General features: G+C 41.7%; 1 protein-coding gene across 5 annotated transcripts in view; it reads right to left on the reverse strand.

Annotated features, from left to right (window-relative positions):
• The window catches only part of RPS6KA1 (ribosomal protein S6 kinase A1), a 95,913-nt gene that overhangs the window by 35,485 nt on the left and 36,838 nt on the right, over positions 1–23,590 (reverse strand). For 2 of the 5 annotated variants that reach the window (XM_088140907.1, XM_088140906.1), the window contains one exon: positions 3,140–3,193. The exons of 1 other annotated variant lie outside the window; for it this stretch is intronic. In XM_088140907.1, coding sequence (XP_087997033.1) covers positions 3,140–3,193 — 54 coding nt within the window. Of the gene's footprint in view, positions 1–985; positions 1,058–3,139; positions 3,194–13,417; positions 13,533–23,590 lie in introns of those variants that run through there. 2 more of the 5 variants (XM_088140909.1, XM_007429300.4) reach the window with 2 other exon arrangements.

The raw sequence follows: 23,590 nt of genomic DNA on the forward strand, positions 1-23,590 counted from the left end.
TTTAAACTGCATTGCTTCTGGATCAAGGATATCCAGAAATTTTACTTGAGACAGCAAAAGAAATCCATGGTCGTGCATAAACTACCTGCATACACCAGCTCTCTAAGAGGAAAATAGCTCCAGCTTCATCCTGAATCCTTCAACAGTTAAAGTTGAAGGTGCTTTGAGATTCCTACAATGATAATCCACCAAGCCATTCCCACCAGTCAAGAAGACTCTTTCTTAGGAAGCTGCCTTCTACTAAGCCATCCCAGGAGTTCATCCAGCTCAGGATGATCTGTTCCACCTTCCCCAACTAATAACCTCCAGATGTTAGACTACAGTTCTCATCATTGGCCCAGCCACCCCTAGGCGAACTTAGGAATGAAGGCAGCTGCCATCAAATATATCCAGATGGCACCAGGATGAAGAAGTCTGATCCAGGTTCAACCCGGAAAGTTTTCCAGTCCCACATAACTGAGAGAGTAATTACGTTTATTGAAAGTGCTATGCCACAATCCAACAAAGCTCTACTAAAACAAGCCACAATAGCTTGGAATTACAGTAAGGATTTCCTGGAGCAAGCTCTAATTTCCTTATCAAATCAAGTCAAGGTGGCATGGAATGAATTCTGTAGCAACCATGGTCCATCTGACCCAACTGCTCACTGAATTCCAGCACCCAAGACTGGAATGGAATTTTAAGCTATGTTCCCCACCACTATAGCCTTTCCCCAAACTGGTATCCTTCTATTACACTAGCTGAGAAGTCCCATAATTTCAAGCAACCTAGCTAAAGGGCAGCAACTGCAAAAGTTACAGGTCACACTATCTGGAGCATGCCAGCCTGGAGAAAGCTGAGCTAAGGAACCATCTATGGTGCTGAGAGAACTACCCAAAAGAGGAATTTTTCCAAGCCACCCCAACATTCATCCTGAAGCTGCCACTGCTCATGAGCAAACAAGCACGCCTGCGCAGCCAGAATGGAGTTGGCCTGCACTACTGACCGGGTTGCTGACATTGCTAGCAGAAATCAAGGACAGGCTGCAGGCTTCGGCACGGCGTTTCCCCAGAGCCAACTGCGCGAGAAAGGCAAACAGGCAAGGAAGCCTGGGCTGCTTAGCCATTTCCACTATCCCATCCTGGTCCAAACAGCCCATCTCCAGCTGCAAGATCCCTACGTGGGGAACGGGGCTGGAGGCTACAGGCACACCATCCGATCGTGCATGCTTGGTTTCACAGAGGACTAGCTACCACCACAGGTGACTAAAGCAAACCAGCCGGAAGTGCGGAGGCAGCTCAGCTCTGCATGCAAAGGAGGTTCAAAGCACAGCTTCCTGCCTGCACCTGTAGCCAAACAGTTGTGGTATGTAAACTTTAAACACTTCGACTCTCTCACGTCCCAGTTTTATTTTTTATTTACGGCCAAGCTTTTACCCACAACTTCAGAGGACTTTGCTTCCTGAAAGAGTTAATTTCCTCTTTAATAACTGCAAGATATAGTAACTTATTCCAGGGTTAAGCAATGGGATGAACCTGTTACAATGGAATGGGAGCCAAGTTGCCTGTCCGATCTTCATTTTTATTGTGTTTCTTACATATTATTTTTTATATATAAAAAAGCATGGGAAGCTGGCATGCAGAAAGGCCTATTTGTGACTACTCAAGCCCCTGAGATTGCTCCAACACTTGGCATTAAACCAGGCAGTTTTTGGTTGACACCATTTTTTGCTTTCTGTTTTGTTTTCTTCTTTTAAGCATGAAAGTGGTCCTGAAAGCCCTTTGAGAGTCCCGCTGTTATTTTCGAGAATGCCTCTTCCCTTCCCCCATGGACTCCAGAAACATCTGTCGAAAATAAAAATAATACAAATAGGGAACCATGGCAGCACAGACAAACCATAGAGAGATTCTCTTCGGCAGAGCATTTAACTTCTTGGGAACTCCAGCTTCCCCCTTGCTCTTTTAAAGGAAGTCTTCTTTTATTTGTCAGTCGAGAAACTAAGCTTGAAATATTGTGGGCGAGACCCGGAGTTCCTCCAGAATTATGACAAGCTGCCCCTGAAAAGGCAGGCTGCTTCTGTGATGTCTTTTCTACCTCGGTGGGCTTTTGAAGGAAAGATGGAAGAAGGAGTGGGTGGACAGGGGACAGACACAAGAGGAGGAGGTTGGTGTTGGGAGCCTCCCATAAAATTCTGCTATGGAGTAGGGTCACTGCATGACAAAAGCACCTCCCAGAAAACCTCAGAATCTAGGAATGTGACGTTGTAACTTGACACATCTAGACCAGGGTGTAGGAGATGTGGCAGGGGGACTGGGGGCAGGAAAGGAGGTCTTGATATCTTAGAACAATTCCATGTTCCAGTTCTCAAGGCTCTCCCCCTATGCCCCTTTATTATTAACCACCCAGAATCGTGTGTTCAGTGGGTGGCTGTATAAAGCTAACTAACTAACTAAATACAATCTAGATCTGCCATTCAGAGTTTGGGGTGTTCTAATCTAGTAAACACTCAGAATATACACAGATGCTATAGGCTTAACACATTTGGAGGACACCAGCTCATGGAAATGCTGGGTTTTTTTTGGGGGGGGGGGATTTTTTAATTTTTAATGTTTGAAAAGGGAGCTACAATTTTAAGTGGCATCCCCCCCCATACACACACACACAAAAGCTCCTTAAAATCATTTCTTTTAAAGTGCCCATTTTGGCCCATGCTAAGATCTTCCAACAGCTAAAATCACAAGGAATTTGGCATAGGTCCTAAAATTGCTATCTGCTTCTTTCGTGAAACAGGAAACACAAATTTTTAGCAATATGCATCAGAATAGTAGATTAGCCACCTCCCTCCAGGCTGACTGGTCCTGAAAAGCAGCATCAGTCTCCTTTGCTTTTGGGATGAGGCAAGAACTAAAATCCTCATCCTACTTTTTTTTCCCACAAATGTATCAGTCTTCTGCATTTCCAAACTTGGGCTCGGACAGAGCATCAAGAGAGCCTATAACCTCAGAAGGAAAGAATGTGAAATGGCCTGTTAACTCAGCTCCAGTCCAGGGTAGAATTAAATCAATCACCTCTCAGCATCTGCCCTCTCACAAAAAGTGAGGATGCAAAACAAAGAGACTTTCTCAAGCAGTGGATCAGAATGTAACCAAGGGTGTCTTACCTTCTTCTCTGTGGTTTTCATGTCTCTCTCAATCCAAGTGGGCTCCCGTTTTGCCTGCAGAATGAACAGGATTTAGCATCTGAGCAGCCGAAACAGCAACAGGTAGCCAGACAAATTTCCCCCAAAATGTTAACCCTCTGAACTTCATTCCCAAATCACCAAAGAGAAATATGGTGTAGGTGAATTCTTGTGGTCTTCAGAATTGGCTACGTGGTGCAGGAGGCAGGATCTGTTCCATCTTAAGCTTCCATCTTGAACATGATGTTTCTGGTTTGTATTGATGCAATCAAAAGAAGGGAAGGAAAGCAAATTGCTCTCCCATGTTTTCTTCCTTGCCAGAAATGCAGTTTGAATCTTAGAACCAGAAGCTAATGAGCAAAACAGGAATCTGGGGGCCAAGGTATCCACAGAGTGGGATAAAACAATAAAGATGGCAGGAACAACTTTGCAACTGAAGCTCTGCCTGGTTTTTATGTGGGTCATCCAACTTTGATTGCACTGTTGCAGTTGCCATCTTGACTTTTTTGACCATACACTACAGACATTCCTGCTGGGGGCACCAGAAGCGACAGCACTGGGAATAGGAGGTTAGCTAGATACAGCTCTTTCATCTGGCCACAATTCCCATGTAGCCACTTCACTATTTGTGAAGCCACCAAAGTTTGCTTTTGTTTTGAGAAACCCTGCACACAAAAATGGAAGTAAATGTCCTCTCCCCAGACCTGAAACAAGTATTTGCCATCCTTAGGAAAAAAGAAATTTCTTTTCTTCCAAATGTTCCAATTAGCATGTTTGCAGTTTACAACACAGGGAACAGAGAACTCAGTTTTGTTTGTTTGAAACGTCTAGTCCTTCCAGAGGCAGAAACATGCAAGTGACTCTCTTTCCACATTACCTTCTAAAATGGGAGGGGGGGGGATATTTTTGCCAATTGCTTCAGGCTGCAAAGCATCCTAGGCCATTCCTAGTATCATCATTGTTATTATCAAAACTTAAGGTCAGAGCAAGAGGACTCCATACATATATGGTGTAGAACGCTCTGCATGGAGGCAAACAGATTGTGAAAAGTGCCCACATCTCTTTAGATGCTGGAAAGATGCAAAATCAGTGCACGCTGAGTTTCCTTATGCAAAGGATAGTACTATCCTCTCCCACCCCCCTCACCCCAGCAATTTGGAGAGGGGGCACCAGGTAACAGGAATGGAAAGTAGCAGAAATTTATTCTATGAATTGTTAACTAATGTTTCAATAGAAGAGAAGAAGACTAGCAGAGCGCATCCACGAACATTAACTAGCAGTCAGGAGACACGATGGAAACTCCTTAATGTCACAACGCATGGACAGACTCCACCATAGTTTCAACTAGGAAACTGTGAACATCCTAGACCAAGCTAAATCCAAAAACGCTAAGGAATTCCTGGAAGCTTGGCATTCAGACAAATCAGCCATCAATAGACACATAGAGATTTATATACCATTCAAAAGAGAAAATAAAAAAGCTAAGAAGGAAACCAAAAGACCAGAACACGTCCTCTCCAGCAGCCAACACCCAGATAAGCAAGGATTAACACCAGACCAACAATCAAGCAGAAAACAATACCCTAATCAAGCAATTATCAAGGAGAAAAGCACACCTGACCCACACTGGCAGAGCAAGCTACTGTAGATAAACAGAGAGCAAACCCATACTCACTAGCACTGATTATATTACCTAGTCAGGTAATGAAACATCTCCAAGCAAACAACCAAACTCAGAGAGCACCAAGGACTCCATAACTAATGTTTTGCCCTGTTAATGGGGGCAGAAAGCCGGCTCTTCTGATGAAGCAGAAGTAGATAAAAATCACTTCCACTGCCCCCACCTAGTCAAATTTACCACTATTCTACCTATTTTTAAGCCTCTGAAGCATCTCTTTAACACTCTGGATGTCTATGAAAAATTTCCCCAAATGGAAAATACTAGTTGCTTTGTACTATTTATGGGTGGGTGGGAAGATGGCAAAGTGGAGGTGAAGAACTACAGCTGCTTACAGCCACACTTGTGAACTGTTTATGAAATATCTGTTTTCTCTAACTTGGGGCGGTTAAATTGGCTGGGAATTACGGGAACTGCATTCCTACCACCCCTGAACACACCAAGTTAAAGAAGACAGTATGAAGAGCGTCTGGAAGAACTAATAAGAGGGAAGAGCAGAAACCCTAACCACTGGCAATAAACTGATAATGGTTTCTATCCTCCCAGTTATGTATAAAGACTCAGACCACCATCTTCAAAACACAAAAAAGATCAGAATTCTCACTGTCCCAGTCCCAAATTCTACATATTCTTCTAAACTGTTCTTCCTTATGGATTGTTTGTTTTAATATTCCCAATCTAGTATGTTCCAGAATTCCCAGCCATTCTGTCTATAGTTGTAAAAAAAAAAAAAAGCTGAATAATTTATTGATTACAAATTTCTTTGTTCCACTACAGCAGAGCTGTTTAACCAGCCATCTATGAACTTGGGTGGGAAAAAACATCACCTTTATTATACTAACCTCTAACTGAAATTTAGCTTGTCTTGTTACTGATTTAATGGATTGATAAAGAAGCACACGTATTACATTACTTTTTTTTTTACTGTTTTGATAATTGTATTTGAGCATAATTGGTTTCCTTTGTAATACAATCTATAGCTATGTATTTTAGTTTACGTTTTTCAATACATCCTGAAAAGGGGTCTGTAGGTTTCTCCAGACTCTCAAAGGGGTTCAGACCATAAAAAGGATAAAATGAAAATGAAAGGGGCCTTTTCCTACAGGACATTTTGGAGTTAACTTGCTTTTATTTGTACTAATGCTAGAAGACCTGCAACAGATTTTTCCCTCTCTTTTAAAAGTATCTTTTCTCCTCAACTTCTGGAGCAAAAAAGAGGTTTTTATCTGCAAGACTTCTCTTCTCAGAAGGTCTGATGTAACAGGAATCTCAAGTCTATCTTTAAAACAAAACAAATGACAGGACAAGACCTGTTTTTAAAGCAATGGGTATTAGAAGTTTATCGTGCTTCTTTTAAAACAATCCCTCTTCTAAGAGAAGCAATTAACCATGCTCAGACAGTAAGTATTCTTTGAGCTGAGTTTTAGAAGCAAAACATAAATAAAAGGCCAAATGCATGCCTACATCTTCTTTCCATCTATAACTTGCTGTTTTCAGAGGATACAGACTTCCTGAAGAGAGGACAAAAAAGAAAAGTCACCAGCTTTGATCCAAGAAACATCTGGGGATTAAAAATTTGGATTTTGCATGGAAAAGAGAGAGAGAGAAAAGATTAAGTTCTTATGTCCAGGAGAGCGCAAAACAGTTTGTTGCTTGAGACCAAGGTCTAAATCAGTGTTTTTCAAAGTTGGCGACTTTAAGAGGTCTGGACTTCAATTCCCAGAATTCCCTAGCCAGCACGACTGGCTGGGGAATTCTGGGAGTTGAAGTCCAGACCTCTTAAAATTGCCGACCTTGAAAAACACTGATCTAAATGGTACCACCATGCCTTCATTTTGCAGAGAGAAAAACAACCATTAAAAAAATTTCAGCACTGGTAAAGATCTCCAGCATATTAGGAGGCAGGCAGGTCAACTGGGCAGAAAGGGAGAAAAAGAGGTTTTGGATCCAAGAAGCATCTGGAAAAGGCTTCCAAGAGACAAAAATGGCTAACAGGCTTGAGCAGAAAGGTTACTGCCACCCTTAGTTCCTGTTGTGTGAGGAGGAAGCCTTTTCTGTTCTATAACCCTGTCCCGCTAAAACTAAACCAAGAGCCTCAAATCTCTCTGCTTTTCTTAGCCAGATGTTTTCTCTAACATAATGCTGTGGCAGAGACAGGGGCACCCTTTAAGAGAGGCTGACTACAACTCCCAGCAGCTGCAGCTGGCAGGGCCAATGGAGAGGCTTGCTGGGAACTGTAGTTGTTCTCTTTGTAATGTTTCTGCTCCACTTTTCGCCGATAGGCAGCCCCAGCGCATCTTTATTCTAAGGCACAGTGGGCAATTCTTCACATTTGTCCTATTTGTGGGCATAGGATGGTATCAGGATGGTAGGAATGTAAAATGTAAAGGTGAGCTTGGTATTAAGCTAAGCCTCAGACGTATTTGGGAATTAGCCTGCTTCATTTTTCACCTGGTATGTATATTCATATTTTCCAATGAACCACTTGATAATAAAATGGATTATTTGCTTTTCAGGAGTGTTTATTTTCAGTTTAAGAGCAAATCCATCATTTTCGGTCAATGGACTGTACTTCAGCTTTAATCAGAAAATGGTATGATGAAAAATTGACCATCCTTGTATGAAGTCCAAAGCTCTGTTCATTAATCTATTTGTACCTTCTGCAGCAGTGCGTGGAGATGGGGCAAAAATTCAAGGGTTCAATCACATGGTTGCAATCTCAACTTTTTTATACCTTTCCACCCACACAGATGTCCCTGATGATATGAACAGCATTCTGGCAATGCTGATTAAATATCAGTTGATGCTTCCAAGAAAGAAGATTCTGATACCTATAGTAATTATTAGATGTTTTCCCAGGCATTTGGGTCAGCTGAGTAGATGAGCTCTGTGGTTATTGATGTGTTTTTTTGGTGGGTGTGGCTACAGGTAGTCCTCGACTTATGATCCATTTGAAGTTATGATGGTGCGGAAAACAGTGATTTACGACTGGTCCTCGCACTTACAACCACTGCAGCATCCCCGCAGTCATGTGATCAAAATTCAGGCGCTTGGCAAACAGCACGTATATACGACAGTTGCAGCATCCCAGGGTCACATGATCGCCATCTGCGACCTTCCCAGGGGGCTTCTGACAAGCAAAGTCAATGGGGGAAGCTGGATTCACTTAACAACTGTGTGATTCACTTAACAACTGTGGCAAAAAAGGTCGTAAAATTGGGTGCAACTCACTTAGCCACATTGCTTAGTGATGGAAGTTCCAGACCCAATTGTGGTCGTAAGTCAAGGACTACTTGTATTGTTTATCTTTTGGGCACTGGGGGGGGATATGTTTGGTGCGATGGGTGGCTACTATATATACTCATGATAAGCTGAGAACTTTAGGTGCCAAAATACACCCCAAAAATTGGGTTCAGTTTATCCATGGGTATATATGGTAATACTTTTTAAAAGTACCTGGATATCCCATATAAATTCTCATATGAGCCCATCTGCAGATATGCCAACCCTCAAATTTTTAACCAAAATATCATGAAAAATGTGGGTTGGCTTATCCATGGGTGGCGCATTTTTCATGATATTTCCTTAAAAATTTGAGGGTCGGCTTATCCACAGATGGGCTTATACGAGACTATATTCAGTATATAAATAGTATAAACAGAATATAATAGAATCTACTACCACATGGTATGAAGAAATATTTAAGGCCCTTGGCAAGTAAAATTTACAAAAAAACAAAAGTGATTGAATTGAACACCAACAAGGCAAATACTACTGTTGGTGGTAAACTAATTAGAAAAAACTGTGTTATCTGCAGACAGAAAGACACGACCCCCAAAAACTCTTTAACTGGAATGAGGTTTGCAGCTCATGTTGTCTACAATGTATAAACTAGGTCATTTGTTATCAAGTTTTACAAATATTTCCATATTTATACCATCAAAACCACACAGTTGAAAGAATTTTGAGATTTGGACTATCAGCTGGTTCCCAACATAAGCAAGTAGACAGGGTTTCTCTGATCAACAGGGTGCTAAAAATTTTTCTCTCTCTCAAATCTGACTTCTCCTCACAATGGGTCCCAACAACAATTCACAAGTTCTTTTATGACTTTTTTGGTGAAATGTGGCTCTACATTCTGCACAATCCCTTCTCTCTGTTCAAGAATAAAATAAAAGCTATAGAAAAACAACATATCTATGTGATAGATGTTGTCATGAAACTGAGAAACCTGAAAGAAAAGTCTGTCAAAGGAAAAGATGGTAGGTTTCATGAGGCTCAGGTCAAAGGTCTTCTTAAAAAAGCAAGGAACATTTGCACTCTTTCTATGACAGTTGTTCAACTCATATAGAGGAACAAGGGACATCTTACAATGAATTGTATACATTCTCATGGACCCCACTAGGTAAGATTCTCTGTCATACCCATTCACTACAGTTTTTTAATGCAGAATTGCAAAATCAATGAAACGGGTGTTCCTTGATCAACTCACAAAGTGAATAAATATTGTGCAGGCAAAATAGCAGAACTGAACAGAGGAAAAAAGCTAGAGAGGAGCAACAGCTAGAAGCATTCGCCCATTTTGGAAATGTGGACATTACATTGAAGACCTTTAACCTCTAGTACAGGTTGTTGTGTACCTGTTCACACAAATTCACAAAGTTTTTTTTTCTATTATGAATATTCTCTGGACAAGTGAGAAGAACGAAATGGAATAAGCAACTCTATAATCATTGCTTATCTTGAGAGTCAACTGTACTCACAACTGTGCTGAATTCTACAATGTGCTCTTTAAAAGAAACAACCCAAAGCTATTTGAAAATTTAATTCTACCAAAAAAACAAAAAAACAGTACTTGGCAGGGATATTTGCCTAGGACTCTCAGGAAACTGAATTATGAATGAACATTAATAAGTATGTGAATTTATACAAATTAGTGTATCCTGATTTTGAGTCTTGGACATCTAGTCACCCTGCATTAGCCACAGTGTCATACATGTCACCTGACTTCATTGGACCGGGAATGGAATTAAATCACAAGTCCAAGATAGAAAAAGAGAGACTCTTCTGTTTATTTGGTCTTAAGTTTCCCATTACAAGTAAAGAGCTTAAAGGAAAATGAACGGCACCGTTTTAACAGTTAATGGAACCCACAGCACATTTTTGTGTACACTCGTGAATTCTGGGGCATAGGAAGGACAGAGAAGGACCACAAGTATTAAAGCCTGCTCAGATATCTGTTGAGATAAGCCGTAGCGGAAGGGCATAGCGAGCCTAAATCCAGGCTTCACCAATCTCAAAGTTTCAAGCATGGAAGAATTCCAAACTCTGCCTGCTCTCCTCTATACGAGCACCTGCACAGACGCTCAAATATTTTGGCAAGAAATAAGACTGCAGAAGGCAACAACAATTATCTGAATGCCCCCACCCACCCCCAGGAAAAGACAGAGGCACTACAGTTTGTTAAAAAGCACTGAGTGTGCTTCCTGTCAAGTTACAAATCTGCTCTCAAATGGGTGCATTCAAGAGATACTGCCCACAAATCCTCTTTCCTGCAGAATAACGGAACGACGAGAACAACAAACCCGCATTTTTTTCCCCTGCTATTTTCTTGCTTTTAGGCCTTTTGTGTAGTTTTAGAAACCAAAGTTTCCTTTGCATTTCAGATGAGGCCATGCTAGGTGGGCTGCTAAGAGTTTTTGTCCCAACTATTTTGGGGTTATTTCTTCAAGGGGAGTGGATGAACGACAGGCAGTTTAACTGAGAAATACTTGCTAAACCTCAGAAACAGACACGTTAAGAAAGAGTAGCAACTTCCTCCTTTGCTGAACTAAAAAAGAAAAATTGCAGCAATGCATTGCGGAAAGCAAGCAGGGGTGGAAAGAAGAAAGAAGTTCAGCTGGCCAACTGGAGCTCCTGAGATGACATTTTGTGCTTGGAAACAACCGTCTGGTTACAGGAACTCAACACCCACGTTTTAGCAGAGCTTCCTTCTAGGAAGAAGCAGAAGCACCCATGCTTAACGCATCTCAAATAAGTATAGTTAAAGGACTCTGCTCATCTGGCTTGGACCAGGGAGACTAGGATTTAAACGAGTATTTGGCTCTGAACATAGCCTACCTTGGAAGGCTGTTGTTGGGCAGGGGCAGAAGCTCTTTGGAAGAAGAGAAGCTGAAACTATTACTATCATCATTTCAGTGATATTAACCTCTTCTTTATTATCCGCCATGGCATGCCATGCCAATGCAAGTAGGCATTTGTTTCTGACATGTGCCCCACGTTCTCTCCACAGTGGTCTTCTAAGGGCCTTACGTGTGTGCCACAATGGATATGGGTGTCTGCATGCATGCAGAAGGCTGTGTTAATTCAAAAACGATGAGGGATGGGTAAGCTGTGCAACATCATAGAACGAACTGAAGATATGACTTTGAAGGCCATTTATATAAGTAAATGCTGAAAGGACCTGGTGCTAACTTCTCAAACTACCTGGGTAGTTTTATGGGAGGTCATGAAACAAAATGCTATATGCCGTTGGGTATGGGGGTTCTACATGAGAGCTGCTGAAAAGCTCTACAACCCAAAATGTTCTGCATGAACTTTGAAAAGTGCTGCTGAATTGTTCAGATCCCAACTCCAGCTCGGATCCCTTGTCCTCTCCCATCCCCTCCTCCACGATGCCCCCTGGAGCAGGTTGCTTCCTTGTTGTGTGCCAGTTGAACATTGTGAAGCTCTAAAGCAGACCTAGTGCAGTGCTTTCAAAGCCAGCACCTACCACACTTCAAAAAAGGAGCAGGGTCAGATTCCTTCCCAACTCACTGCACTCTGCTCCTGCAAATACTCAAAACATCATTTACTTGCTAGATTCATATCTTGGCTTTCCCTCAGGACCTCACAGCAGTGTCCATAGTTATCCATTCTGTCACAGAACAACCGCCCTGGGAGGTTGGTTGGGCTGGGAGAGAGAGATTGGTTCAAAACTTCCCAGTGAGCTCCTGGAGCTAAAGAAGGACTAGAACCTGGCTCTTCCCAGTCCTTGTCCAAGAAATAGAGGTAAGCATGTTCCATCTATGGGATATAAATCAAGCAAATCAATCAATGTTATCCATAGAACAAGCCTGTGGGGTAGGCTGGGCTGAGAGAGTGACTGGTTTAAAGGCACCCAGTGAGTTTCTGTACCTCATGGTGGACCAAAACATGGGACTTCCCAGTGCCAGTCCAACCTTAACCACACCACCACATACTTGGGGTTGTGGATCCTGAATATGTCTGGCTCAAATCCTAATTTCAGCTTCTGCATAATTAGATAAGAAGTGAATAAAATTATAGGAATCCAGTAGAGATTTAAAAAAAGGATAAATGCAGCAAAACATTTGTTCTTAGCCACTACATTAATTCCACCCTTGGAACTCAAGGTGCATGCAATGGCATTACTTCCACTTAGTAATTACAAGAACATTGCAGTAGATATTTGTCTTCTTATTTAGGAAATCTGCCTTTCAAAACAGTATAGAGGTTTGATTTCTTGTGAAGCATTGAAGAAGTAAGAGTTCCTGAACTTCATCTGAAATACTCTGGGTTTCACACATTTTCTCTCTCTCTCCCCCTCCCTCACAAAATTATCTGCTCTTGTTGTGCTATCTCCTGCTCTGCTAGTTTCCAAATGATATCCCCGAGACATCTAAAAACATTTGAATGAACACACTAACGTACAAACAGTCATGTGAGTCTACTGCAACAAAAGCAACCGTGAATTTTGTGGCATCTTAAAGACCACTGTAGTCCTTGTAGTGCTTGAGAATATTACCCTGAGAAAAGAGTATAGATACACCCATGGATGGAAGATGGGTAAGATAAGATCAGAGACAAGTAGAAGAGAAAGCATGAATAAAAATATATTCATCTGAAAAGAGGATGAACCAGGATTTAAGATTATTTTCCTTCTCGAAAGAAAAGTTAGACAGAAAAATAAAATCTGCCTATCTGTTTTCCTAGTTAATCTAAGATAACTCCTCCCTATTTTACAGTTTAATGAATTGGGGAAAATCCTTGCTTTTCTTCAGGAAGGAAGTACAATTCTGATAAAGAAATCCATCCCCTACAAATTCCTCTTACAAAAACTAAGTGAAAGAACAACCAGAACCAAGGGAGGGAACACATAGGAAACCACTAGTTTCAGCCCCGGGCATCCTCGTCAGGTAGTAAGCAACAAAAGAGAGTCCTCCCCGCCACGCTTGCTAGACAGCCGTAGCGGTGCAAAACAGATCTAAAGGGACAACATCCATGTAAAGAAGCATGGTGCAGCCTTGTGACTTCTTTACTTAAAAACACATTTACATCAAGATTATGGTCCAGGATCATCTCAGAGCAGGTTCCACACTCCCCATGACACTCCTCCCCAGCCACTCTACAAAATGTGTAATAATCCTGACTAGAGAATGATCTCCTTTCACTGGTTCCTCTTTACACTCCCATTCCTGGTGGTTGCACATTGACTAGCTAAGATAGGCAAAGCTTCTTGTCATCACTCCCGCCAAGCCAAGCCAAGCCGAGCCAAGCCAACTGCAAAAGACAGTCGCACTTGCCTTGGTGCGAAACAGCAGCCTCATCATTCTCTCCACAACTGCCAGGGAGCTCTTCTCCCATTGCTCGCCTGCTACCTTCTCCAGAGCCTGGACATCAAAACAGAGCACTCCCAGGCGAAGCTCTCTGTAGGTCATTTGGATAGCATTCAAAACTTTCAGCAGAGAGGAAATTGTAATTTCCCCACTGATAAACCACAACAAGACTTTCCAGCACGCAGCCTGGCTGATGAATCAGATAGGTAACTAAAAAGACAAAACAAAACATGATTTTGGGGAGTGGAGGATGAAATCCTAGCACACCCTATTTAGGGGATACTAACCAAATATACTTTTCCTGCTGTTTCCTGTAGAGCAAAGCTTGAAGCAGCTAATGCTAAAGATGCAGTGCGGGCAACCACAAGACATTGACTTTCTCTCTTCCTGGTTCTAGCAGGCAGTTCTCATCAGCCTGCTTTGTTCTCCAGGCAGGAGCTCCGAACGCCACCCTAACTCTGTTGCTGATGTTCAATGTCCTATAGCAATGGAGACTGATCATTTGTGGCTTGGGGGCAAGGGGAAATGCTGTAAGGTTTGGAGTGTTTATATATCTATAGCTATATATTTAACAGATGTTTCTCATGCCTCCTCTTTCTATGGCTTCACTTCTCTCAGTGATCATCGTCTTTGTTTGCTATTGTTCATTCATCTTTGACTTTTTCCTTCCAGGAGCTTAAGGCTGCATACATAGTTTCCTTCCTATTTTTCCCTCCAATGACCTGCGAGATAAGTTGGATTGAGAAATACTGAGTGGTCGAATGTCACCCATTGAACTTCTATGGCTAAAGATGGACTTGAACCTGAGTCTCTCCATTCCTAGTTAAACATGCTGAATGTTACACTACACTGGCATTGTTTTTTTTTTTAATTATTGCTGGGCCTGTATTTCATGCTAAGCTTTCAAATACGCATACATTTTATGAAAGATGACTTTTCACAATAGAACATAATTTGTTAGACTTTGGCTTCAAGGCTTTGTCTGAATCTAACTACCATACAGGTAGTCCTTGTTTAACAACCATTCGTTTAGTGACATTTTGAAGTTACAACAGTGCTAAACAAGCAACTTACAACCAGTCCTCGCACTTATGACCATCACAGCATTCCCTGCAGTCACATGATCTAAATTCAGGCACTTGGCAATCGGAATGTATTTACGATAGTTGCAGCGTCGCAGGGTCGCGTGATCGCCATTTGCAACCTTCCCAGCCAGCTTCCAGCAAGTAAAATCAATGGGAACTGTGTGATTTGCTTAACCACCACCACAGAAAAGGTTGTAAAATCGGGTCCGATTTGCTTAACAACTGCCTTGCTTAACAACCAATTTCCTGGTCCCTGTTGTGGTACTTAAGCGAGGACTACCTGTAGTTTATAGATTAGAGCACTACACAAAGCCAGGCACTAAGATTTATTCAATAAGCCAGTGTTTCTCAACCTTGGCAACTTGAAGATGTATGGACTTCAGCTCCCAGAATTCCCCAGCCAGCCTGGAAGTTGAAGTCCACACATGCTGGCTGGGAATTCTGGGAGTTGAAGTCCACACATCTTCAAGTTGTCAAGGTTGAGAAACACTGAAATAAACCAGTTCAGTACAAAGCATGGCCTAACATGAAATGGGAACTCAATCATTCTATGATGAGCCTGATCTCAAAAAGGTCTCAAAATTGTGGAAAGCAATAAATTATAGGCCAGTGTAATTCTAGTTAATTAATTGCAGTGTACTATCTGGTTTTACATTTCTGGGCAAGTCATCTTGTTACTTGGTTGATGTGATTTTTGCTCTGTCCTTCCTACCCATAAGGCTCCCAAGGTCAGCCACCTAAAATAAAATAATCACCACCTGGACAAACAACTAAATTTATTGTTACTGAAACTCAAAAAGCCCTGGCTGAAAAGGAAGGTCTTAACCCCTTTCCTCAAAACCAAAAGAATTGGGGCTAAATATAGCTACACAAGGAAGGCATCCCACACTTTGGGACCAACAGAGGAGAAGAAGAGAAATACAGCTTTACAAGTAAACTAGAGGTTCCTTATATTTAGGGACAGAAGGGTAACAGAGAAGACATTAGGCAACTTAAGATTAAATTAAATCTTGAGAACCCCCCATACGCCTGGCTGGTATAATGCTAAGGTTTTAGGAACCACGTTCTTAGGAAAGCTGCAGTTTTTCCAAAGCACACCAAGGTTTCTCACCAGAAATATGAGAAGACAATTTTCCTTGAAAGAGACATCTTGTCCACTGTTACTGATCACCTACAACATTAAGCCACTAGAAATACATATGTACAGGAGCATGAAATAAATGTCACTCCAGATGTTGCTGAAATATTACACCCAGCATCCCTAGGAAGCCATTCAGTTTGATGTAGTAGTTAAGGCACCAGGCTAGAAACCGGGAGCATGAGTTCTAGTCCCACCTGGCACGAAGCCAGCTGGGTGACCTTGGGCCAGTCCCCCTCTCTCAGCCCTCAGAAGGAGGAGGCAAGGGCTAACCACTTCTGAAAAACCTTGTCAAGAAAGCTGCAGGGACTTGTCCAGGCAGTCGCCAGGAGTCTAAAACTGACTCAAAGGCACCAAAAAAAAAAAAATCCATGGGAAGCACAGATGACTGTGATGAATGCTGGGAGCTGTAGTGCAGTAACATCTGGAGTGCGCTCAGTTCTACATGGTGCCACACCCATTTTAAATGGAGATGGCCCTGGCATCTCCACTAAGAGGCACCATCAAGCCAACAATAAAGATGAACTTTCTCTCGCTCAGTTCCTATGTAGCTGCTGCTAATCAACCAGTAAATCAATCATTTAGACTGTGAAGTTTCAGACCCATATATGGCCCTCTAAAACTTTAACTTCCCTTATGGAGGTCTTGGAAAAGTTGTGACTGGATGATAATTAGGCAAAACACGAAGAGTGATAGTGTTAACTGTACGTGATGAAGTTATATAATCTTAACAAACTAAACATGCATAAAATCCAACTGAGGGATTTTGGGCTCCCCTCCATTTTGCGGTCTTGCCCTCACCCTTTTTGGAGTGAGACTTCAGCACACCACTCAAAAGCCCTGAATCCAAAAAAGCTGAACAGATCTGCAAGAAACAATATTGGGCCTGGGGAACACAGTGTCTGAGTGCTGTATGTTCACTCTGGAAAATTTTTTTTTATACTTTTATACTTTATAAGTGTTTATCATTCCCTGCAGGAATTCTTCAGTTGCTGTATGAATGGGGAGATTCTCTTAAGGTAGACGTAACTAAGAAGTAGGCGGAGTGCTGTCTTGAAGAAACACAAGTTATAATCTTCTGTTTATCTATACATCTATCACAGATGATCTTGGATCAGTCATGGTCTCCTAGCTGAAGCTATTCATCTTCAATCTGGTGCCCTCCAGATGTGTTGAGATAGCAGCTTTCAAGAGCTGGCTTGGAATTCTGGGTGTTATAATCCCAACACATCTGGAGGGGAACATCTTGGGGAAGAATGACCTAATGTATCTTATAGGAGCGATGGGATGATTTAATAGGCTAACTCCATATATGAACTCCTTGGAAGAAAACTGTGATGACCCAAAACATACTTAAAATAATTTAGGGAGTATAAACTTCATCAATTCCTGGACCAACAGCACACAGGCACTACCCACATTTTAGCCCTAATGCAAGCATTTCCAGTTTACAAGTAAGATTTAATCTCAAATCAGTCTTGGCTAGGGCGATTCATGCACAGGACCAGCCCTACCATTAGGCAGAATGAGGTAGCACTTGAAGGAGCTGATTTTAGCTCTCATAAAATTGTTTAAATGTTTTATAGCACTTGATGTATTACTATTATTTAGTCCCTTACAGAGGGACTTCTGCAATGTTCATTCTCAAAAGCCAAAATAACTGAGCCAGCATTAAGCACTGTGCACCTGACATGGGGAGAATTATGGCTGCTCCATTACAGCCACAAAGCACCTTGCCGCCCTCCAAGATCTGCAGACACAGAGATGGCAAGCAGGGATGAAGACGACCACTGAACCCACATTACCACCAACCACTTTTCTTCAATGGGATCAGCTGGTACAAAACTAGCACCCTGCAATCACGCCAGTTCAGAGGTTTGGCTTTGAAACGGCATCTGTGCTGAGAGGATGAGGCCGCTAGGTAAAGGAGGTGCCCGGCAGTCCCAGCAGAAGGAGGGGGCAGAGATGCAAGTCAGCTCTCTTCCTATCAAATTATCTTGCAGATTAAGCCACTGTACTAATGTTGGTTACGAGCTGAGTTGCAAGTACAGATCAGTGTTTCAAAAACAGGAAGCTGACAGTCTGGTAAAGAAACTTCAGAAGAGCAGCTGTTCTTACCTGATGTGAAAGAAATGGTCTCTGGGTTTCACAGTGAAGGCTGCAATAGAAGAGCTGTAGGTACATGTGCCTTCTTTGACTCCCTCCCCCCCCACCCACAACATGCTAATCCCCCTGGGAAGGTATATGACAAACTAAGGTTTTGTTTTTTTTTTAAGGATTTTCCACTATGATATCCTGATTACAGAATATCCTCATCGAGAGATGAATCAACTAATTTTCTGGTGCCAAGTAGAATAATTTTTATTCCCCAAGGCATTTTAACAAAATAATTTACAAGTCACTCTTGATCCATCTGGCTTAGAGTTTTCCACACTTACTGGCAGTGTTTCAGACAGATTTCCTATCAGTGACTGCCTTGCCGATGGCCTGGGGCAATTTATACAAAGTTATAATAACTTGACAGTTGAGTCTTCAGAGAGCCAGTTTTCCATCAAGGGCAAGCCTAGAAACGTTAACAGTTTGCTCACGTCAAAATATGCCAGGTCTGGAGAAGTTGGAGATGGCTTAGTTTGCACGCAGGAAAATCTCGGAATCAACATTTCCAAAACTCTGGAGGAGTTTGGCAGCACCTTTTCAGACTAACAAGTGTTATTAAAAGGCAAATGTTTTCATGATGTTTTTATGCTTTTTAATAAAATGTGTTAGTCTGAAAAGGTGCTACCAGACTCCTCCTGCTTTTGGGTATCACAGATTATTATGGCTTTCCTCCTACAGAATCAAAGTATGTGCTCTAACCTTCCTCGTATAAATAGCATACCAACATTCACCTAGGACACCATGCATTCATCCACTAGGGAGACTGACCCCCCCAAGCTCACCAACCCACAGCTGTTGTTCATGGTTTCAAGCAGCAGCCTTGTGAAATCTTTCCAACTGGAGCTCGACCACCAATGGTCCTTCCCCTTTTAAAATATACTTCTAAAATGTTCACAGCTTAGATATATACAACCATCAGCTTATATATTATACTACTATAGTAGTTGCTTATGACTTTTTTTTTTTTAAGAAACCATTTGTACTGTAAACCAACCTAAAGTTCATGGGAAGGTGACATTAAAATGTTCTAAACTGGCCAAGTGGAAAGATCACATTCCAGGGATGGGCATGCTCCAAAGTGAAAATGTCCGCTTCTCATACCTCAAAGCCACATCTTGGACAGTTCCCAGCATGCCAACAGAAGTGAAGCAACAGGTCTGGAATAATGACTCAGAGGTAAGTAGGAACTGCCCCTGCAAAGCCCATCCCTACGTGTTGTAAAACCTAAAGGGAAAAACATATTGAGACATGCCTTGAACACCCTTGTGTGCTTTAGGCCACTGTTTCTCAAACTTGGCAACTTTAAGATGTGTGGACTTCAACTCAAAGAATTCTTAGCAATGGCCAAGCTGGCTAGGGAATTGTGCGGATTGAAGTCTGCACATCTCAAAGTAGCCCAGGTTGGGAAACACTGCTTTAGACGATCACATGCACTATGTAATTAACACATCTGTAGGCATCTATCCATCTAGAGTAAATAAAGTCTTCATCACAGGTGTCCACAGAGTACTTGAACTTCATCAAGTCCAAGGTTGCAACTGATGTTCCATCCACATTTTATGTGCAACACACATAAAGAGCAGATGGAGCTTTGATCACACTGGGAGAGCTACCATCTTTATTCTGGGACCATACTCAGTGAACAAATTTGACTCCTGGTGAAATTCATGGACACATCCATGTAGTTTTCTTGGCAATAATATGGAAGCGATTTACAACAGCCTTTTTCCCAGAACTGTTTTTCTGCCAGTTGCTGAGATATATAAATCTATAGATACACAAAGATACCGTGTGGGCAAATGATCTATTTTATTTCTGCAGAAGCAATGCATTTGGCTCTGCACAGCTGAGTTTTAAAATCTGCATCACTCTCCCCATATTACAACATGTAGAATATCACTCAGAGGATGTTTGACAGAAACGTGGAGCACTCATCATTCTTGGCCCAGTTTGTTGGGCCTTGCAGTAATCCTTCTGCACAAAGTACCTCCTACAAAAATCTTCAGCATCTCTGTATACTGCAAGAGATCAGTAGAGATTAACTGCTTTTTCCATTATGACGTTTTCTCAAACACTTAACTAGGTTCAGCCTTTGTGCTGTGTAGGAATCTTTATTTCACGTCTAGCACTCTGGGATGATAGGTCATAACCCTTTCTTGGTGGCATCTCTCCAAGTTCCGGAAGAGCACCAGCTTATCCATTTCCCGTTTCTAAGGCTAAATATGCCCATTTCTCCCATTCCTCCCAACAGGATTTCTTTTCCAATTTACAGATCATTCTTATTGCCTGTTTTGAATCAGAACATCTGACCAGTACAGAATAGTTTTTTTCTAATCATCAAAGCCACAAATCCTAAGTGCATTTTTTCCATTTCATGCAAAAAGTCTATAAGGGGTTTCCAGCCAGCCATAAATGGAGATACTGTTTTTTCCCTAATCAAAGAAGCTAATTGGGAAATTATACTTGAATTAATAATGCCTAAATTATCACCCAGAAGTGCCCTTCCTCTGAGAAGGAAATCTCCCCTAGGCAAACTTCATGGCTTCCAGAAGAATCTGAATTTTAAAAACAGCCTTAGACACTGGCACCATGACTCTGTGTTAAAAAGTATTCCATTTCTGCACAAGTGCAATTGTTAGAAATACATTAATTAAACTTGCCCTTGGCCCTAACTCCACACTGAAATAGTTATGCAGAATTAGTTAGTTATTGTACGCTGCATGTATATATAAATACACAGCTTTCAAAATCTGCCTCAGCACACTCTCTTCCATTTTTTTCCTCACAACAACCCTGTTAGGTATCTTGGACTGAGCGTAATTTGCTCCAAGTTGTCCACTAAGGTCCCATGGCTGGTTGGGATGGGTGTGTGTGTGTGTGTGTGACTTAAACCTGGAGTTCTCCTAGTCAATCATCGCTTTAACATTAGAGCAGCCATCTAATTCCAGAAATTCTTGGAGAAAGTCCTACTTTATTGTTAGAGCAACAATTAATATAAAAAATATTCAGGATTCAGAAAAATGGAAGATGCCACTTCCACTTGAGATTAATCCCCTTTTACTGATTGGTGTGAAGCTTACACTTGTCTTCAGCGGATGCAGGTTCAAAAACCACCCCTCCTAAAATGAACTGAGCATTTCCTAGGAGAACGTGTTAGATGCCTCTCTGGGCAAGGAGCAAGGATGGAATTTCCTCCCACAGTAGTTAATATTAGAAGCTTAGCCCATAGCTATGCTCTATTAGCCCATAGTTTTGCACAATTAGCTTTTCTCCCTTGGCTTTTATTAGTCTGGGATAACATACGTGTGACCTTGGTGGGCTTTTTAAACATTTTTTAAATAGCTGGATATTGGAGGAGGAGGAGGAGACTGTTTTGGTTGCCTTGAGGCAGGAAAACAGGAGAAAGTATTATACATACTAAAAAAAGATTGTCAGTGATGGGAACAGCTTCAGTGCAACTGCTTGGGTAATTCATGTGGCAAATAATGGGGGAGTGTTAACTGTACATGTGGGTGGCATGCAAATAAACATGTCAATAGTTCCTCCTGCAACTTTCTGGGTCCCTCAAATGTGTGTTTGTGTGTGTGTAACATGATCACCTCTATAGTCTGGATGAGCAAATAAGATCTGGAAACTCACCATTTTCTGGTGAGCTTTCTGCATTTCAGCTGAGAAGGGGTGGGAACAATGTTACAGAATGAAGTGAGAAATAAAAACAACGAATAAATGAATAAAATTAAACAGGCATAAACACCAGATTGCCTGCCTTGTGACTATGTAACTTTACAGACAGCCTATCAAGTTGAAAAGCTTTATGTAACAAAACTGTGTTACATCATATACAACTGTTCATGACTGAAGTGGCTTATAAGCCCAATAAAACAGAATTAAAATACTGTAACACCAAATGCAAGACTTTAGATCAGTGTTTCTCAACCTTGGGAACCTTAAGTTGTGTGGACTTCAACTCCCAGAATTCCCCAGCCAGCATGGCTGGCTGGGGAATTCTGGGAGTTGAAGTCTACACATCTTAAAGTTCCCAAGGTTGAGAAACACTGGTTTAAATCCTTACTACTTGGGGCAGTAATCAGGACATTTTATTAAAAGGCATAAGCTTTCATGAACTGCAGTTGCCTTTTAATAAAATCTGCTAGTCAGAAAAGGTGCTACCAGAATCCTCCTGATTTTTGGCTACCGTAAACTAACATGGCTCTCCTCCTACAATGTCTACTTTGGACAGAGTGTCTGTTGTCACAACACTTCTGAGTGGCAACTCTCAGCAGTGCCAGCCAGTATTGCCAATGGGACCAGGCTGGGGATTAGGGCTTTGCAACCTTGGGGAAGCCCCAGATCCTTTATTCCTGTTTCTTTCTTTTTTTTTCTTTTTTCAATATAATTTTTATTAAAAGAAAAATTTACATAAGATTAGAAACCGATGGAAACATAAAAGGAAAAGTAGAAAAAATAAATAAGAATAAAAGAAAAAGTGAAAAAGATAAATAAGAAAGAATAAAAGAAAAAGTGAACGAGAAAAGAAAAAAGAGAGAGAAAGATATCTAAAGAAGCAACTTCCAATCTTCTTTGCAGCAGTAACAAACGTAGTAATTACCATTTCCACCCTCCCAAATTACTCTTTATTCCTATTTCTGTGTGGCTGGACAGTGGCTGGAGGGAATATGAAATGCACATGAACAAAAGAGGTTATTTATGTCTCGATCTCTTATTACCAGGAAGATAATGTTGCCACAGGAAAGAAGCATTCTTCCCAAAGGTGTGAAGTCCAGCAGATCATAAATAGCATCTGTCTGTTGCTGAAGAGGAAATTGGCAACAGTCTGATAAAAATGTGGAAACAATTTGGGGGTAGAAGTGACCAATAGGGAGTCAGCTCTTGAAGGGCTGGAAACTTGGTTCCATATGGGCTTATTTTCCCTTTGTTGTTGTTGTTCAGTCGTTAAGTCGTGTCCGACTCTTCGTGACCCCATGAACCACATCGCGCCAGGCCTTCCTGTCCTTCGCTGCTACCCTGAGTTTGCTCAGTTTCCTGCTCACTGCTTCAGTGATGCTATCTAACCATCTCATCCTCTGCCGTCCTCTTCTCCTTTTGCCTTCAATCCTTCCCAGCATCAGGGTCTTTTCCAAAGAGTCCTCTCCTCGCATTAGGTGACCAAAGTATCTGAGCTTGAGCCTCATTATCAATCCTTCCAATGAGCAGTCAGGGTGGATTTCCTTTAAGATTGACTGGTTTGACCTCCTAGCAGTCCAGGGGACTCTTAAGAGTCTTCTCCAGCACCACAGTTCAAAGGCATCAATTCTTCGGCGCTCAGCCTTCTTTATGGTCCAGCTCTCACAGCCAAACATTACTACTGGAAAAACCATAGCTTTGACTATGCGGATCTTTGTCAGCAAGGTGACATCTCTGCTTTTTAATATGCTATCTAGGTTTGCCATAGCTTTCCTCCCAAGGAGCAAGTGTCTTTTAATTTCATGGCTGCAGTCTCCATCTGTGGTGATCTTGGAGCCCAAATAAATGAAGTCTGTTACTGCTTCCATTTCTACCCCTTCTATTTGCCAGGAATTGATGGGTCCAGATGCCATGATCTTAGTTTTTTTAATGTTGAGTTTCAAGCCAGCTTTCACACTCTCCTCTTTCAACCTCATCAAGAAGCTCTTTAGTTCTTCTTCACTTTCTGCCATTAGGGTGGTATCATCTGCATATCTGAGGTTGTTGATGTTTCTCCCTGCAATCTTAATTCCAGCT

The sequence above is a fragment of the Python bivittatus genome, unplaced genomic scaffold (genome assembly GCF_059951505.1).
Source record: "Python bivittatus isolate LINGU-HERP-01145 unplaced genomic scaffold, Pbiv_v1 ctg000250_np1212, whole genome shotgun sequence".
NCBI lineage: Eukaryota > Metazoa > Chordata > Lepidosauria > Squamata > Pythonidae > Python > Python bivittatus.